Here is a 20,414-nt window from a genome sequence, read left to right on the forward strand (position 1 = left end):
GATAAACCTCACCATATAGATTAACAAGCAGAGATGTCCATACTCTCTCATGCACAAAAAAACAAACAAAAACAAAACAAACAAATCCTATAAGTTTACAAGTGAAACCTGAGAAATACTGGAGAAATGCATATCTCCAGTACTAAAAAACAAGCAAAACTATTGTCTTTCCTTTCATATCATTACAAATTGATAACAATATACTTCTGCTCCCTGTTGGAGAAGTGTTTCAAGAAATTTACTAGAATTGATTTGTTTGTTCTCTGTTACCGAACATAGCATATTCAGGTTATTACCTCCACAACTTTGTGGAATGGCTATCATGGATTCATGGGAAGAGCCTCATTAATTGAAATGATCAAAGAGCTTTAATCTAATACTGGCCCATGCAAAATTGCCAGACAATAGATACCAAATCCAAATAGAATTAAAAGTTACAACAATAAGCTAGTTGACAATATGAATTCAAATATTGCCCATGGATCCATAGACCTCTGAATGCAAAAACAATATCCATATTCAATAGAAACTTCAGAATTCAGATCCTACTTGGGTCCTTTTTGCCAGACTTTACCAAATCTAAGCACTTCTGACAATGGCACCAAGATATTCAGTAGACTCAGCCTTCAAGTCTTGCAATACACAATCAATATCAGGCAGACACTCTTCCAATCTCTTCCATGAGATGTGAGCTAAAATGAAGTGTCAATACTCGATAGTTGAAAACATCAGGCAAACTTGTACAGATAGAAATTATCTACTTTTTAAGATGCACAAACACAGCCATTTCTGTAGGTTGATTATAATATTCCGAACTATAAATTTGTAGCAACTTTATTCTTAACTCAGTCATCACAAGCATATGTTTGATAAATCCAAACTTAATTATGGGGTCACAGTTTGATATGATATCCCTTCAATGCTTGTTAATTCTACATCTCTACCAGCAACACTCTTCATTTACAATTTAGATGCAAGTAGAAACAATCTTCAAGTTTTTTTTAAGAATTTTATGTGGCCTATGGTACTTCAGCCATCGTCTTGTTTCAGATGTTAGTAACTAATGTTTCATCTTACAAAATGAGACTTAAACAGTTGAGATGGATTTTATGTTAAGTTAATTCTAGAAACCTATGTATAACTATTAATTCTAACAATGAGTTGGAGCATAGATATTGACTGACATCCAACTTGTCACAAAAACGGAATAAGTTTCACAAATAATAGCACACATATATAAGATAAATAAATCACTTGACCAAGATAATGAAGATGCAATACTGGTGCAACAATTGAAAGACATGATCAAGCTATATGCTCTACATAGAAGTTGACGAGTTAGCATGTTCTTCAGAGAAATAAAATCTTATAGGATGTAGTCTTCTTCCTTCATTTTCCAAGAAAAGATATCACAGCATACTAAAAATGAAGAGAAAAACTGTGAAGCAGACCTCTTTGTTTGAAGCTGAATCAGTGAAGCTCACTGAAAGATTAGTAGCCAATTTTGTAGGTATAAACCAACCCTCTTTTCGTCCCTGCCATATCACAGACAAGCAATTAAGATGTAGAGCACTAATGCCTCAAAAGAAATTACTGGAAAGAAAGAGATGTACTCACATGTTGAAGTTTGACCAGCCCCAATTCTCCAAGATCTTTGATAGCAGTTCTTTGAACATCAGTTAGAGTATTCAAGTTGTATGCCTATAGCATGAACAAACAAGATTCAGTTCGCCTAAGCTGGAAGCACAAATGACAAAATGATGTGCTGAGAGAAAAGGATTATACAATTCTTTTGCATCATCCAATTATTGCATCATCCGAAAGTGTACCATGAAGAAACATCAAGAAACCATTTCAACAAGAAATAAAGTCCCTAATTAACAAAGCATCCAAGGCATAATAGATCTATAAAAGGCCAACTGCATAGGGTGTATATTATTGTCTTCCAATACAATAATTGTCGGAGAAGGTCAACCACCAAGAGAGTGGGTGGTGTAAGAATCATATTGCATGCAAGGGTTATGGAATTGGTCATTTTTCAATGTGTTTTCTAAAGAAAACCTATGATTTTGAGGAGACTGGTCAGTTCAAGTAACTTCAGGTAGATTGTGATTCATTTCGACACATCCAGCTTTTTAAGCATATATTGAAGGAAGACTAACATTATTATATACAAGTAAAAATGGGATTTGATCCAGTTATCTGTCATCAATTACAAAGGCTCTTACAAGTAATAATTGGCACCTCAGATACAGCATGCATTACTAAATTTCAATAATTGGCTCGTCAGCAAAAAGCCACCACTGTAGATGAAACTGCATCAAAACTCGCAGAATCCAATTATTAAAATTATTACAGTGGAACTCAGTTGGATAGGCCATGAGGTAAGAGTAATTTAAAATCAAATTAACTTGAACAACATTCCAGGTCGTTTCAAAGGAGTTAGGAAAGAGGTGTAAGCATTGTTCTTGCATCTAATAAATATTGTAGAAATTTGAATTGTAGCACATATTAAAAGAGAAATAATCACTGGTAGGAAAGAGGTTTTTTTACAGTATATACAGTATTCTAAGAAATTATAAAAGACAATATACTTCCTCGTTTCATCAACAAAACTGAACAAACAAATATTGCCATCCTAAGTTCTAATGACTAATGATCAACTCTCAGAGTTCATTCTTTGTTGGAAAATAGCTTGTTTTTTGAAAAAATACTTTCATGGAAAAATTTTATAGGTAAAAAACTTGTCTTGTTGCCTTATATTCCTTTCAAACTTTTTTTTTTGTAGCTTGTTCCCTCAGGTGGAAAATGATTTCCACTCGAAAGAAACATAAATCATTTTCCTTAAAAAATCTGACATTTTTAATCGACTTTCTAACCAATTTCCATGTGCCAAACACTAGGAAATGTAGAAAATAGTTTTCAGAAAACATTTTACGCAAAACCTTAGATTACAGTTTATATCAACAAATATCAATACATTTAACATCCAATTGGTATTTACAATCATCATGGAACTAAATTATTTATTATATAATAGATTTTCAAGCAACCTTGATAGTTGTACCTGTCCAAGAGAATGAAAGCTAAGCTCAAGAAGTAATGATATCAAGTCTGTGGGATCAACTCCACGATCCTACATGATTTTTAAAGAATCAGATAATTAGTCTTACAGTACAAGTTTTTATTCAGAAAAACTGGTCCATACATATTAAGAGTGAAGACAAAATAGAAAGTATGCCAAACAGTACCTCTGCAGTAGATATGTATTCTCTAATGATGTACCATAATTGTGCATTCGTATCCATCAGCTGTTTACAATGAAAAATGTGCTACAAAAATCAAAATGATAGGAGAATAAGAAGGTTTAAAAAAATGCCCACCAGAAATTGGAAGCCATTTTCAGTTAACTTGGGGACTTCATTTTCCCTGCATAAATGTAGGTCACAAGTTAAGATTTTCCTTATAATATGCAAAACAGAGCACAAAAAAACCTCAGCAATCAGAATCTGGATAATGCAATATAACAATAGAACAAAATTGCAGAGTACTTGGAGCTTAGAAGCCCTCGCTGGAAAACCTTTATCATGGAAGAACTGAAACTTGTCAACTTTGCTGCTTGAGAAGAATTTATTAGCTGCAACAAGAAGCGCTGCATTTTCCCCCAAAGAAGATATATTAAAATTCCATTTGAGTAAACTTGTGCAAATGAAAGAAAAAACAAAGAAGGCTTAAATCAAACAGTTGAAGAAGCAACCTCCCATTGCTCTGAGGCATATGTGTCAAGATCCTCTAAGGTTGGTAATCTTACGGTCGTACTCAATGGCATTGGTTCTCTAGGTAAAGTCCCACTGCAATTGCAAATAAAAACATCAAACCTATTTTCCTCGACTTCAATGGGAGAAATGGCCTAGATTGGATTTGTAGAACATACTTAACATTGATGTATTGTGTAAAAAGAATAAGCTTTGTGATTTAAGAACTGTTTGAGATAAAGGATTCATGAACATCCTATTCAGATTTATAGATATTTGTGAATGCATTTTTCAGAAGGCCTAGTTTTTTTTTCCATCAAATTCAGATGTCCTTGTCTTCATATTTCCTGTTAGCATACCCTAGTGCCAACTCCTTCCTGCCATTTTTGTAAAGATGTGTTCTCTAGTACTGTATGCTTTCTAAATGAAAATATTATTGGAGAATCAGATACAAAGGTCTCATTGTGATTTGGATTTTGAAATTGTAAATATTATAATTATGGCAATTTATATCCTGCTGTAAATTTTCTAGAATAGTTTAGTTTCCAGATTTAAACATTTGTATTCTTTATATAGTTTTGCAATTCAATGGAAACAACACAAGGATATTTTTTATCAATTAGTTTTGTCCACTGATCAAACTCAGGTGACCATCATCAATCTGCCAATCCGGTCTCCCCTCTCACCTTCATCACTATTTCTCATCAAAATATTAGTAAACTTACCTCCACCAATTATATCTTGTGGAAACTACAGATTGAAGCTATCCTTATTGGATACGATCTTTTCATATTTCTTGAGGGCTCTCACCCGTGTCCACCACCCACCATTCGTGTGAACGACATTGACACACCAAATCCAGATTACCTTCCTTGGATCCAACATGACAAGCTTCTTTTTGGTGCTATTATCGGCTCCATCTCTTCTCCTCTAATTCCTCTCATACAACAAGCAGCTACCTCTCGTGATGCTTGGACTATTCTTGCTAATACTTATGCTCGTCCGTCTCGTGGCCACATCAAGCAAATCAAGGATCAGTTCAAACGAAGTGTTAAAGGTTCACAATCAATTTCATAATATATGCAATTTATTAAATGTCGTTCTGATGAACTTGCTGCCCTTGGTAAGCCAATGGATCATGAGGACCTCATTGAAATAATTCTTGCTGGCCTGAAGGATGATTACAAAGCTCTTGTTGACATTATCAAAGGTCGGGACACACTAATTTCCTTTGATGAATTACATAAAAAGTTGATTAATCGAGAACTATTCCTATGCCATTCACATTCCTCGGCCTCTCTTCTTCTTGCCACGGCCAATATAGCAATTAGCCAACCTTGATCCAACGTCTGTAATTTTTCTCCTTGGCAGAACTGGTAGTCGTCACAACAACAGTCTACCGTGTCCAATTGTGTTTCTTCTAGCAATTCTCAGCAGCATCAGCCATGCCCGTTTCTTGGAAGGTGTCAGGGGTGTGGCCACACACTTTCCCAATATCCACTTTTTCACATTGTACCAGTTTCCTCTGCATCACAAACTGCAGCTTACCCTCCAATTCCAATTGGGCAGCCTTGGACACCACAAAGGCAATGACAACCGAAGGCCAATGTGGCAACTGCTATAGTCTCCGCCTCTCTTGCCTGGCTTCTTGACAGTGGTGCATCTAATTATGTTACCTCTGCCCTCAACAACTTGTCGCTGCATTCTCCATATGACGGTCCTGATAACATTGTGATTAGTGACAATACTGGCACTCATACTGGTTCTACTACCTTAAACACGGTCTCTCATAATTTTAATTTACAGAATGTTTTATGTGTCCCCAATATGAAGAGAAATCTTATCTCTATTTCTATATTTTGCACATCCAACAAAACTTCGACTGAATTTTTTACCACTTCTTTTTTGTGAAGGATCTGCAGACGGGGGCACCACTACTGCACGAGCGAACTAGATATGGTGTTTATGAGTGGTCGGCCTCACCAACATCCTCCTCTTCCTTCATTGCGTTTTCCACTGTCAAAGCTTCACCTTCTGAGTGACATCATTGTTTAGGACATTCGTCTGCCTTTAAACATGTATCATCCAGTTTATCACATTCATTTCATTGTCACAATTGTTATTGCAATAAAAGTCGGAAATTACCGTTTTCTCAATCTTCTATTGTCGCTACTGCTCCTCTGCAAATTATATTTTGATGTCCGAACCTCCCCTATATATTCCGTTGACATACAAATATTATGTTATTTTTGTTGATCACTTCACCGACTACATCTGGCTCTATCCTCTTCAATGCAAATTTGACGTCTCTTCAATTTTTCCGCACTTCAAAGCTCTTGTTGAAAATTATTTTAAACAGAAAATTGTCACAATGGGAGCAATACACAACTTTATCTTCGTCCCAAGGTCAATATGGCATTTCACATCTCACATCACCACCTCACACTCTGTAACACAATGGTTTTCCTAAGGTCCGTCATCGTAACATTGTTGAAACCGGTCTCTCTCCTATCCCGTGCCTTTTTGCCTCTTACCTTCTGGTCCTATGTCTTCTCCACTGCAGCTCATCAATCGCATGCTCACTGCAACTCTTCATATGATGTCTCCTTACCACAAATTGTATGGCTCTCCTCCCAATTACTTCAAACATCGTGCTTTTGGGTGTCTCTGCTACGCTTGGCTTCATCCCTACCGTTCTCACAAACTTGATCCACACTCTCCATTTGTGTTATGATCCCGCCACCTTGAAAGTTTATATCTCTCGTCATGTTCGTTTCGTCGAGTCTATTTTTCCTATGTCTAGTCGTCAACCTACCCTTCATCCTCCTGATGAATCTACTAATTCCACTTGGCTTTCCATTTTCGTTCTACTTCCGCCCTCATCTACAACATCTGTGGTTCGCTCAGGCACAACACCTCCGACTGCCCCCTCCAGCACTACGGTCCATGTCTGAAACCCATAACCGATACCACCCTCCCCACCTATGCCTTCAACATGACCATCACACATCATCACCCGTTCTCGTACAACTTGTCTACTCAACTAGCCCACGAAATTGCCTCTGTAACCCAGGCTCTCAAGGATCACAAATGGTGTGAGGCCATGTCTGTCGAGTTTGATTCTCTTGTTAGCAATGGCACTTGAGAACTGGTCCCTTGGTCATTAGCTCAGAATATAGTTGGTTGCAAATGGATCTATCGCATTAAACGATTAGTTGATGGTTCTATTACCAGGTACAAAGCTCGATTAGTCGCCAAGGGTTTTCATCAACGACCTGGTCTCGACTATCATGATACGTTCAGCCTTGCTGTCAAACCAACTGCAATTTGTCTTGTTCTCTCTTGTTGTCAGCCATGGCTGGTACATCCGCCAACTTGATGTTAATAACACCTTCCTTCAAGGCACCATGACAGAGGAGGTTTATATGATGCAACCACCAGGTTTTATTATATAGATTATCCTCAACATGTTTGCAAATTGAAGAAGGCTATCATGGTCTCAAACAAGCTCCTCGTGCTTGGTACAATGAATTATGTCAATTTCTCATCACTTCTGGCTTCCGTAATTCCACTGCATATACTTCTCTCTTTATCGTCAATTGACGATATTATCATCACCGGAAAAGAGTTGTTCAACATTTCATTGATCTACTAGCCAAGCGATTCTCTCTTAAGGATCTTGGTGCCTTGATTTATTTTCTTGGTGTCAAAGCACTCTCTCATCCACTGGATTTGTTATTTTCTCAGCGTTGTTACATTGTTGGCCTTCTTGCTCGGACCAAGATGACAAATGCTCGTCCAGTTTCCACACCACTACTTACCACACCTTGCACTTCGCAACAGCATAGCCCTCTTTGATCTGTACGAAGTACTGCAGTAGGTAGCCTTTAGTACTTATCTCTCCTTGTCCTAACAGTGCTTATGTGGTCACCAAGCTATCTCAGTTCATGCACCATCCTACTAATAAGCATTGGAATGTTGTCAAACGTGTTTTAAGATACCTATACGGCACTATTGATCAAGGCATTTTACTTCATTGTCAATCGTCTCTTGCTCTACATGCCTTCTCAGATACAGACCGCGTTGAAAACAAAGATGACTATCTTGGATGAAATCCTATTTCCTAGAGCTCGATGAAATAACGCACTCTTGCTCGATCCTCTACTAAAGCAGAATATCGCACTGTCACGGCCACAACCGCCAAACTGCGCTGGTTGTCTTTCCTTCTCGATGAGCTTGGCTTCTCTTCCTCTCAAAAACCAGTCATCTTCTGCGACAATGTGAGTGCCACCAATCTTTGCTCTAATCCGATATTCCACCCTCGTACAAAGCATATGGCTCTCGACTATCACTTCATTCGTGAACAAGTTCAGAATCGTGATCTCCGAGTTACACACGTGTCTTCTAAGGATCAACTAGCAGATGCTCTCACCAAAACCCCGCATACGCTTCCAACAGTTAATGACCAAGATTGGTCTCTCTCCAAGCTCCATCTTGCGGGGGCATATTGGAGAATCAAATACAAAGATCTGATTGTGATTTGGATTTTGAAATTGTAAATATTGGATTATGACAATTTATATTCTGCTGTAAATTTCCTAGCATAGTTTAGTTTCCAGATTTAAACATTTGTATTCTTTATATAGTTTTCCAATTCAATGGAAACAACACAAGGAAATTTTCTATCAATTTGTTATGTCCTACAAATATAACCACAAATAACCAGGGAAGTTAATTAGTGTCTACAAGGATTGAACCCAGTAAAAAAAGATTTTTGTTCTTGGTTAGATGTTAAGAGGAACAAAGGTTTGTGTGATAAACCCCTTTCTCTTTTTTGGCTTCGCCTAATTGTAAAGCTTTCCATGTGACAAAAGTCTATTAGAGAAACAAGATAAAAGTCATGAGTAAAAAAATGAATGATCATACCATACTTTGAATATGGGGAAAATATAGTCATACAATATCTCAAAAATGGAAATTTCCCAATGAAATTCTCAAGAAACTCACATCTTGATTGGTTCTGTATCCCTACACAAAAGCCCATTAATTGAAATAAAATTTTATCATATGAGAATTAAAATCCCATGCAAACGATACCAAACAAGGGTTTTGCATAATTGGTATCAATTCTCATGCTATGGGAATTTAAATCGTACAAACCAAGCAATGTCTAGAATACGACTTGTGTAGTTGAACACATAGATGAAATCATATAATTGCCTTGATCTACCCTACATACTTTCCTAAGCATGAGTACAATACATAAGGCCAAATAAGCAACCATATTTACCAGTGGGTTAGTGTGAAATGATGAGAAGAAGCACACAAAGTTAAGTTTTTCTATCACATCATGCAAAAGCTTCTATATCAGAGTCTGTATAGTCAATAAGATTATAATACACTCAGGCATGTAAGTCACTGAAACCGCGTCTTAATTGACAACTTATCCAAGCAGTAAAGCATTGAGTGATACATACCCATTCACAAGGTGCTTCTGAATATTGGTCTGGAACTTTGGGTTTATCTTATAGCTTGTCTCCTTCTTTCTGCAGACAGTTGTAAAACAATTAAGTGTGTAGAAGTATATTTTGCAGAATCGGCTAATCATTCACACTTTACCCCAGGTTTCTATTAATGATACAAATTTGAGACATTGAGACCATTGTACCATGAAGACAGACATGAGAATAAATAACTTTTCTAGAACCATTTCTACAGTAAAAATTTGTCATATATTTAAATTAATAGCAACAGAAGAAACGAATAACAATCTAGTTGAAAGAAATAAAAATGGTCGAGAGTATCATCCAAGGAAAGTATAATAACCTAAATGTTGCACACAAAAGCATGGCCATCATCACGTTCAGAAAAGTGAGAGAGACTATTAGATAGTTTAACAAAAAAAATATAGGAAATCAAACTGAAAGTCTAGGACTTGGCATATTTTAGCAACTAAATTTTACTATCAAGTACTAATCTGGAACTTGAAATTTAAGATTAAATATATAAATACACAGCTTGCACAAATGATGATCAGACAATGCAGTTAAGCACTTCCTAGAAATTCAGATGTAAACAAGTGCTCTACATTTTATGATCTAAGCCATCAAAAGCATAACTGAGGAGCTAAAATGGTAAAACAAATAATCCACAAAAGAAGCATAAAGAACACCATACCTGTCATTAACTTCAAGGAATACCCTCAGTTGAAGCAACCTATCAATGGCCACTTTGTGTTTGGAAAACCCATCAGGAAGCAACCATTCTTCGACTGACTTTGCTGTTACTGCAGTATCAATGTACAGCATTTGCAAAATGTACCGCTTAGCCATAGGGGGCAGTGATCTGAAGATAAAAAGAACTGCATGAGATTGAAAATCACCATATAAATAAAAATACACCATGCTTTAAAGATTATGAACTAACGATATATTCATAACAACTCAACTCATCTAGTATCATTTACAAAAAACAGTTAACAACACTAAGTACAGAGACACTGAATTCATAATGTCCAATGCTAAATATAGGAGAACCAAAGCAAGAGCATTGAATGCATAAACCAAAGAAATAACATGAGGAAAGTCAATCTACAGGATCACCCCTTCAGTAGGCAGGAAGTACATCCGAAAATTAGATGGAGATGGATTGCTGAAATGGTCGGCTCATAGAGATAATCCAACATAAATTTGAAAGGACATCGTCACGGAAACCTAGCGAGAAGCCATTAGATAATTCCAACTTTTAAGCAAAATAACTTTTTGAAGAATCACCAAACAGTTTGATCTAACCATGCCTATATCACTTGAAGCACCAAATCAATCTCGCAGAAGATGATGCCCATTCCATTTACAGCAAGGCTACAATCTGACTAACGATTTCCACAAAGACAAACCTACTGTGAAACCACAAAAGGAGGGGGAGGAGGAGGAGAAGAAGAAGAAGAAGGGGAGAGAGAGAGAGAGAGAGAGAGAGAGAGAGAGAGAGGATTTGCCTGAGAACGGCTTCGCAGATGAAAGCACTGTCGTAGAGCTTCTCCAGCTTCACAGCCGGCAAAGCCGCCACCATGTCCATGAAGGTCTTGGCGACGATCCGCACCTGCGGCATCTTCTCCTTCCCTAGGATCACAAATCGAGGAGAAGGGCGTGCTCCTTCTTGCTCGGCTTCGTACTGCTCTTCCTTCTTCCCTAACCGCCCTCTCCTTTCGAGAATCTTCGACTCGGCCTCGGTGTCCCGGGCCGTTAGATATATTGATGATTTAATTTGCAAATAGATTTATCATAAATTTTTTTTAAAATGATTAATATTCAAATAATAATAATTTTTTATTTCTATAATTATTATTTTTTTGACGATTTATCCAACAACGTTTTTGTATATTAAGCAAAAATCGTATCCATTTAATTGGACCAAATCACTTATTTTCTCTTTTTTTTTCTAGAATACTCTTCTTTTTCCTACTCATTTGAAAAAAAACACTTTGAACCACTTTATTTTTTCTCTAAAAAAAACCTAATCTTCTCTTTCATCTCTGTCGAAAAGTTTACTTATACGGGCTGATGACTTACTCTTCCTCATGTTGAGCTCGTCTAGGAGTCTACGATTGTCACGCAAGTTAGGGCTACCACTATCAAGATTGCCACCGTGACCAAGAAGCAGCTTCGTAGCATCGGAAAAGACGCATAGATTACTGGCACTATCTTTCTCATCCTGATAGTTGCCCTTATCATCGAGATGAATCGTGAGTAGTAGCTCAACGAGTTGGAGATGCAATAGTCGACTGTCTTTGTCATCCCCACCACCCCGACACCCCTCTACTCCACCATCACGTCATATAAGTAAGAAAATGAATGAAATGGTTATGGTCTAATCTCATACTTCGATAGATGGTACTAATAATTCCTATTTAAAATAGTACATTAAATTTGATGAGTTAAAAATACTTCGATTTTCTTGTTTAATTGAATCTTGAATTTCATTACAAATAACTTTCATTATTTATTTTATGATTATCTTAAGATTGACTAAAAAATACAAATGACTTCCTAATTGATTTGTTCCAATATTATAGTTTTAAGTTGACCTAACCTTTTTCATATAATGACTGGTTTGCTAGACTTTTTGTTATCACTATGATGAGCAACCATTGTTGTTGATCTTAGAAGATCAACAACAATATGTTGTTGATACTATAAGATCAGCAACACCTTCTTGTTGATCCTCTAAGATCAACAACACATGTTGTAAACTTTAAAATATCATAACTTTTCATTTAAGTTGAATCATGAAACACACAATATATCAAATCAAAGCTTACTCAGATATCTTCAATTTGATATATTGTGTGTTTTGTTGATCAATACGAATCAAAAATTATGACATCTTAAAATTAAACTTATATTGTAGCAGCTACGGTTTTGTAGCTACTACAACGTGTATGCTTAGTAAATTTTGAGAGATTATAACTTTTAACTTGGGTTAATTCATGAGACGCACAATATATCAAATCGAAAATCTTTGAACGAGTTTTTATTTGATATATTGTGCCTTTAATTATTCAAATTGAATAAAAAATTATGACCCTTCAAAGTTTACAACGTGTATGTTGTTGTTCTTAGAAGATCAGCAACAACGTTTGGCCTGATATGATTTTATATCAAGCTCACGTTGGATTTAATGTTGATTCTCCCAATAACATTTTAACACCTTCGGAGAAGTCGAAATAAATAATGGAGAATATCGTTGGAGTACTTCCAATCTTAGAAATTCACAAGACCTGAAATGGATTAAATCGGACCTGTCTAGTCCAGCAGTGGATTTTAATCGAAATCTACTGATGGACTTAAACAAGTCTGATTAGATCTATTTCAGGTCTTATGGATTTCTGAGTCTATAAGTAGTCTAATGATATTCTTCATTGTCTTTTTCAACTTCTCCGGAGGTGTTAAAATGTTATTGGAACAATGAGCTAAAAGAAATCAAAGTTGATTTGATATAAAATCATATCAGACCTAACGTTGTTATTGATCTTCTAAGATTAGCAACATACATTATAAATTTTAAAAGATCATAAATTTTGATTCATTTCGAATTATGAAATGCATATAATATATCAAATTGAATATTGCTCAGAGATATTCGATTTAATATATTGTACATCTTGTGGATCAACTCGAGTCAAACGTTATGACCTCTTAAAGTTGAATTTATAGTTGTAGCATCTACAAAATGCGTATGTTGGATAAATTTTGGGAGACTATAACTTTTGACACTAGTTGATCTATGAGATACATAATATATCAAATCAAAAATATCTGAACAAGTTTCAATTTAATATATTATAAGTTTTATGATTCAACTAGAATCAAAAGTTATGACATTTTTAAAGTTTACAACGCGCTTATTGCTGATCTTAGGAGATCAAGAACAACGTTGGGTCTGAATCATATCAGGCATATATTGGGCCTGAGATGAATTATATTAGATCCAACATTATTGCTGATATTAAAAGATCGGCAACACGCATGTTATAAAAAGATCAACAACACATATGTTAAAAATTTTGAAAGGTCATAACTTTTGATTCAAGTTGAATTGCAAAACGCACAAAATATCAAATCAAAGTTAATTCATATATCTTCTATTCATGGATCAACCCGAGTTAAAAGTTATAGTCTAGTAAAATTTACCCAACATACAAGTTGTAATAGTTACGAAACTATAGTTGCTACAAGCCTACAACTACAAGTTCAACTTTAAGAGACCATAACTTTTGACTCGAATTGATCCATAAGACACACAATATATCAAATTGATGAATTCTGAACGAGCTTCGATTTATATATTATGCATTTCATAATTCAAGTTGAATCAAAAGTTATAACCTTTCGAAGTTTATAATATACATGTTGCTGATCTTAAATGATCAGCAACAGTGTTGGGCTTGATATGATTCATATCATGCCCATATTGGGATTTTTTTAGTTTATTATTCTAATAACATTTTAACACCTTCGGAGAAGACAAAAATAAGCAATAGAGGACATCGTTAGACTCTTTGCGGCTTTAGAATTTCACAAAACCTTAAATTAATCCAATCAGACATGTCTAGGTCTTATAAATGAATTTTAACCGAAACTCATTGATAGACCTAAACAAGTATGATTGGATCTATTTTAAGTCCTATAGACTTCTGACGCTACAAGGAGTCCAACGATGTCATCCATTGCCTATTTCGGCTTCTCCAAAATGTTAAAATATTATTTGAAGAATAGACATTAAATCCTAATGCGGGCCTAATTGATATGAATCATATCAGATCCACGTTGGAGCTGATATGATTCTATATCAGGTTCAACATTATTGCTGATCTTCTAAGATCAGCAACACACACTATAAATTTTGAAAAGCCATAACTTTTGATTTAATTTGAATAATGAAACGTACAATATATCAAATCGAAGCTCGTTCAAAGATCTTCAATTTGATATATGTGCGTCTTGTAAATCAATCCAAGTCAAAAGTTATGACCTCTTAAAGTTAAACTTGTAGTTGTAATAGCTACAATTTTTGTAGCTGCTACAATGTATATGTTGGGTAAATTTTAAGAGACTAACTTTTGACTTTGTCGATCCACAAGACGTACAATATATAAAATGGAAGATCTTTGAACGAGCTTCGATTTGATATATTATGCATTTTATGATTCACCAGATCAAAAGTTATGACCTTTCAAAGTTTACAATGTTTGTATTGTTAATCTTCTAAGATCAGCAACACGTTATAAATGCTGAGAGGTCATAACTTTTGATTCGAATTGAAGTACAAAACACATAATATATCAAATCCAAGATCTCTTAACGAACTTTGACATCTCAAAGTTTACGGTTCAACACGTTATTACTGGTCTTTGTTGTTGATCTTTTGAAGACTAACAACGCGTTGTTGTTGATCTTCTATAGAACAACAACACGTTATTGTTAGTCCTTTGAAGTTTAGCAGCATGTTGTTGCTAGTTATAACTTGTAACTAGGGCATTCTAAAAATAAAAAAATTATCAAATTGAAGTTCATTCAAAGATCTTTGATTTGATATATTATGTGTCTCATAGTTCAACTTGAATAAAAAATTATGACCTTTGAAAGTTATAACTTATAATTATATCAACTATGATTTCTTAGCTGCTACAACATATTACTGATCTTTAGAAGACTAGAAACAATGTGTTGTTGATCTTTAAAGGACCAATAATAACGTGTTGTTCTACAGAAGATCAGCAATAACATGCTATTAGTCTTCAAAAGATCAACAACGAAGACCAACAATAACGTGTTGAACCGTAAACTTTGAGATGTCAAAGTTCGTTAAGGGATCTTGGATTTAATATATTATGTGTCTTGTAGTTCAACCTAAATCAACAATTATGACCTCTCAACATTTATAACGTGTTGCTAGTCAACACAAATGTTGTAAACTTTGAAAGGTCATAACTTTTGATCTGGTTGCATCATAAAATGTATAATATATCAAATCAAAACTCGTTTAGAGATCTTCCATTTGATATATTATGTATCTTGTGGATCAACACAAATCAATATGTGTCCTATAGTTCAACCTGAATCAAAGATATGATCTCTCAAAGTTTATAACGTGTTGTCGGTCTTATAAGATCAGCAACACGCATGTTGTAAACTTTGAAAAATTATAACTTTGGATTTGTTAGAATCATGAAATACATAATATATAAAATCGAAGCTCCTTCAGAGATCTTCAATTTGATATATTGTGCGTCTTGTAGATCAACTTGATTCAAAAGTTATGATCTCTTAAAGTTGAACATATAGTTGTAACAGCTATGGTTTAATAGCTACTACAACGTGTATGTTGGATAAATTTTGATAGACTATAAATTTTGACTCAGGTTGATATGCAAATCAAAGATATTTGAATAAGTTTCGATATGATATCTTGTGCATGTTATGATTTAAACTGAATCAAAAGTTATTACCTTTCAAAATTTACAATGTGCGTATTGCTGATCCTCTAAGATCAGCAACACGTTAGAAGGGTGTCGGGGTGGTGGAGACGACGAGGAGGGCCAACTTTTACATCTCAAACTCGTTCAGCTACTACTCACGATCCATCTCAATGATAAGAGGAAATACAAGGATGAAAAAGATGGTGCCACCAATCCACGTGTCTTTTTGGTACTACAAAGGTGTTTCTTGGTCACGATGGTACCCTCAGCGGCGGCGGCCTTACCTTGCATGACAATCGTAGACTCCTAGACGAAGCTTAACACGGGAAGAACAAGTCATTAACCCACTCTGTAAGCGAACTCTTCGACAAAGACCAAAGAGGAAATTAGATTTTTTTGAAAAATAAAATAAAAATAGTTCAGAGTTTTTATTTCAGATAAATCGTAAAAAAAAATGGAAGAGGGGGTATTATAGAAAAAAAAATGAGAAGGAATACGTGATTGGGTCAATTTCAAATCGGATATAGTTTTTGGATAATATGCAAAACTAGTTATAAATCACCGATTTTTTTTATTTATTTAATTTTTTTTTCATAGGCAAGTATGAAGATTTTAACATAATTAATAACTTATCTCTAATATTTAGATATAATTTATCACCTAACGTTGTAAGAAAATTATTCAGTGTTCTAAAATGAATTCGGATTTAAAAAAGGTAAATTAACACATTCCATACATACATCAAATTTATAAAAGAATTATATTTCAAAAATAATATATATATATAGAAAGAATATAAAAATATATATGATCGTTGAAGATTCGTATTGGGGCGACGAAGCCATCTCCTCTCTTCCTCGGTTGCGATCTCAATCGCAAGGAGGCAACGGCGTGATCTAAGAGATACGCGCGATGGGAAATGAACCCCGGGGATCGGAGGGCATTAATGGCGCTTGAAATCTTTCCAATTTTTCATTCTGGATAAGTAGGTTGAGCGAGCGTGATGGATGATGACTTCACCGTTTCGTCACTTTCTTATTAGGGCGCTGGAGAATTGGGAAATCGGAGGATGTGAAGATTTTATATATAGACAAAGGGGCAGCTAATCCTTATGGTACATTCTTATTGGTTTTTGTGCGATCCTTCTTCTTCATATTTGAATTTGTTTGGCTTTTCTTTTTATTTTTTACGTTTGCGGTGTTTGCTTGTGGAGCATAAGCGGAGGCGACGAGTAGAGGAAGGGAAGGATGAGGATGGATTCTGGTTTGCTGAAGACCTCCAATCTGCAGTCTTTCCTTGCTCATATCACGCCTTCAGTGCCTACTTACCCTCTTACAAAGGTTCTCTTTTGTTTTTTTCGCCCTATCTGCTTCCATGATTTGTCCAAGCGTCCTGTGGTTTGTTTATTTATTTTTCTTGACTGCGATGTATGCTGAAAACTTCTCTCGACAGTGCCATGGACGGATTGTTCATTTGCATGATTGCATCCATCTCTTTGATAGCAGAATAATTTTTGCCCCTCCCTCTGCACGTAAAAGTTGCAACTTTACAGTTTGAATAAAAAATAGTTTTCCTTGTATGTTCTTGCATGGAATCGTTCTTGATCTGAATGAATCGCATGCACGTGAAAATGGTATAGTGACTCTGACTTGCTGTTCCTATCCTCTTGTTTGATCTCCTACGGTCGCTAACATTTCAATCGACACCTTGTTGTCTAAGTTATAGCGATTGCTAGAGATGCTTACTTTTGATTTCAAAAAACAACATTAATATAGTGTTATCCTTGGTTCTTTAATTCCTCTTACAATATTGCTTCTCGATTTTTTTTACTTGCTCCTCTCCAATTTGTATTCACTTAGTCGTAGTGACCTTATTATTAATTCGGAATTTCTGATATAAAAAAGTGGACATGGCTACAGGATCTGAGTAGCATTTGCCAACCAACTGAGAAGGAGAACATGGAGCATTTCACACTAGCAGACCTCTGGAGCCAGTATGAAGAGTGGAGTGTATATGGTGTTGGGGTTCCTATCATCCTTCCCGATGATGAAACGACAGATCAATACTATGTTCCATACCTATCTGCTATTCAATTATATACCAGAAAATCACTTGCTTTTTCGAGGTCAGGAATAAATCTCAAATATAGAACAGTGGTGTTCTTCACGCAGCCAAATCTAGTAACTACATTATGAACTGCATTTGATTCTATTTTGCAGGATTTTCCCACAAGACAACCAGTGTGAATGTTCTAGTGATGACAACGAGAGTGACACAATGTCTAAGTCATCAGATGCTTCCTCAGATGGTTCAGTTATTACCCATGAAAACTTATTTCCAAGAAAAGACAGCTTTGGGCAGATGTATGCCCAGTATATAGAGTATGGTTCTCCCTATAGAAGGCCACCCCTTGTGGACAAGGTATAGACAGTTACGCTGCTGTTACTTGTGCACCATATTGATGTATCCCTTCTTGCAAGTAGGATTCTTAATTCTACAACATGTTATGACCAATTTCTGTGTATAACTTTATCTATTTTACCTTGGTTGCCTCTAAATAGGTAAAAGAGTTGGCTCGGAGATTTCCTGGTTTGTTGTCATTGAAGAGCGAAGAATTGTCACCTGCTAGCTGGTTTTCTGTTGCCTGGTATTGGTTCACTTCTTTCCCTTGAGAATTGGATACATTATATAGATATTTATTCTAAACATATCTTGCTATACAAGAATTATTTGGATACAATATAAACAATAGAGCTCTGCTATGTTTTAGTCGCTAAATGGTCACTAAGAACTTACAGCTAGTTAAAAATTATGATAGGATTTGGAACTCGAATGCTACTGTATCTTCTATCCTTTCTTTGTTACTTTCACCACAAAAGATTGTGTTTTTATTCTTCTGCATTGCAACTATGCAAAATCAGGTACCCTATCTATCACATTCCAGCATGTGCAAATGTTGAGGATTTGTCTGCTTGCTTTCTTACTTATCATACCATATCAACATTGTCTGAAGGTATGCACTTTTTGTATGTTTGTGGTATTAGATGCCAAATGTTTTCTCTTTGTTCCTTAAATTACTGTATTTTTTGTTAGATTTATCTGAAAGATAATTTGTTGCCAATGATCAGCCTATCTTGCTTCCTTGATATTTTTGTGCATTAGCTCTACATCTGATTATTTCATTGGCTTGATTCTGGGAGAAAAAAGCTATTTAAATGTTTAAAGTCTGAAAATAACATGAAACAATACGATTGCTTATTCTTTTGTGAATCTTTAGCAAAGATATGGTTTCTTACATTGTTTGCAGTCAATATGTGCTAGGATCTGAAGGTTAACAACTTCTCTATTGTTAGGAATGATGCAAAGTCTGTTTATGACACTGTTTCAGAACTTGAAAGTAATGAATTCACCTTACTGAACTGTTTCAGAACTTGAAAGTAATGAATTCACCTTACTGATATCTCTCATACTCCAATTAATCATGTGCAAAATTTATCCAAGATTGATTCAGTAATGCCAACAGAACAAACTTTGAGATCTCATCATCATCGCATTGACTTACTGCATTTAACCTGCTTTGATTGATGATTTAGTAAAGTACCTGTGATGTATGAAGTTCAGTTGGTTCTTGGAATGTAGGCTGGTATAGCTAGGTTGTTTAATTTCAATCTAGACACTAGTTTTTGACAATTTGGAAGTCCCAGGTGGTTCAAAAGATGAAATAAAGAAAAGAAATATGTTTTTGGCATTTTAATTGGTGATATATTTCAAACTTTCCGATAAGGTATTAAGAATAAGAAGGAACCTCAAGAAGATTAACGTAGCTTTCCTGCAAGAAAGACATTGTAACTGAAACCAAAACAGCCAGCAAATGGCTTAGATACTCAAGATTAGGCAGGAAGGCCGGCCAAGTTCTATGAAGCCGCCGTCTTGCATTTTCTTTCAAACAGAATGGAAGTAACTAGTAAGATACCACAATTTATTTCATTTACTTTCTTACTGAGAAGAACAACATGAACTCATTGATGAAAAAATTTTCTATTGCCTTTTTGCTTGCATTAATAAGATGTGGCAATTTTATAGTGTCATCAATCTTTAAGTCCTTGCAATTTTGTGCCATTGCAGATAGCATTGAGTCTGATGATGAAAAAGATCTCTATTCTGTAATTGGGAGGATCAACAAGCCGGTGAAAAAGAACGGGAGAAATGCCATTGCTCTTTCGCCATTTGGTCTCTCTACCTACAAAATGCAGGAGGACTTGTGGAAGGACCCAAAATCTTTTGACAATGAAACCCTGAACGCACTTTACAATGAAGCATATTACTGGCTGATGCAACTCGGGGTCGAACACCATGACTTCAAATTCTTCGCTACTCACTGACTGTAAACCCTTCGGAACATGTCCTTTTTCATGCCACTATAATATATCATTAACCTTCTGGTGAGACGAGAAATATGTTAACACCAATAAATTCAGTCTACGAGAGAGTCGAATTGAGTGTGGTGAAAGAACCAGCAAGTTCTATTTTGGTAACTACACTTCAGCCATGAGCTGATAGCAATGGATCTTCAGAGTAGGCTTGAACTATACATTTTCTTTTGCCTTTTTTGCTTGGGAATTGACAGCAACTGGATCTTCAGTGTAGCATCGAACTATATATCGTCCAACTACTTTGCCACG

The 20,414-nt window shown here is 35.5% G+C and overlaps 2 protein-coding genes across 5 annotated transcripts in view; one reads left to right on the forward strand and one right to left on the reverse strand.

The window, feature by feature from the left end:
- LOC121975404 (general transcription and DNA repair factor IIH subunit TFB2-like) overlaps positions 1-10,998 on the reverse strand; it is a 13,286-nt gene extending 2,288 nt beyond the window's left edge. For 2 of the 3 annotated variants that reach the window (XR_006110320.1, XM_042527030.1), the window contains exons 1-10: positions 10,750-10,998; positions 9,933-10,100; positions 9,233-9,301; positions 3,758-3,851; positions 3,552-3,652; positions 3,384-3,429; positions 3,252-3,311; positions 3,068-3,136; positions 1,618-1,701; positions 1,452-1,535 (exon numbers count right to left, since the gene is read on the reverse strand). Coding sequence is in view for 2 of the 3 variants with exons in the window: in XM_042527030.1 (XP_042382964.1) it covers positions 1,452-1,535; positions 1,618-1,701; positions 3,068-3,136; positions 3,252-3,311; positions 3,384-3,429; positions 3,552-3,652; positions 3,758-3,851; positions 9,233-9,301; positions 9,933-10,100; positions 10,750-10,862 (888 nt within the window). In the remaining variant the exon portion in view is untranslated. Of the gene's footprint in view, positions 1-1,451; positions 1,536-1,617; positions 1,702-3,067; positions 3,137-3,251; positions 3,312-3,383; positions 3,430-3,551; positions 3,653-3,757; positions 3,852-9,232; positions 9,302-9,932; positions 10,117-10,749 lie in introns of all 3 variants that reach the window. The other variant, XM_042527031.1, reaches the window with a different exon arrangement.
- Positions 10,999-16,541: 5,543 nt separating this feature from the next.
- On the forward strand, positions 16,542-20,323 carry LOC121975407. Of its 2 annotated transcripts, none has more exons than XM_042527036.1 (7): positions 16,542-16,846; positions 16,946-17,072; positions 17,652-17,857; positions 17,952-18,153; positions 18,294-18,379; positions 18,654-18,745; positions 19,858-20,323. In XM_042527036.1, the coding sequence occupies exons 2-7, from the start codon at positions 16,980-16,982 to the stop codon at positions 20,112-20,114; spliced, it is 936 nt and encodes a 311-aa protein (XP_042382970.1). In that variant the 5' UTR covers positions 16,542-16,846; positions 16,946-16,979; the 3' UTR covers positions 20,115-20,323. The 2 variants fall into 2 exon arrangements, with proteins under 2 accessions (XP_042382970.1, XP_042382971.1); XM_042527037.1 differs by having other exon boundaries at positions 16,952-17,072.
- The last annotated feature ends 91 nt before the right edge of the window (positions 20,324-20,414 follow it).

Source organism: Zingiber officinale, chromosome 4B (assembly GCF_018446385.1).
Source record: "Zingiber officinale cultivar Zhangliang chromosome 4B, Zo_v1.1, whole genome shotgun sequence".
NCBI lineage: Eukaryota > Viridiplantae > Streptophyta > Magnoliopsida > Zingiberales > Zingiberaceae > Zingiber > Zingiber officinale.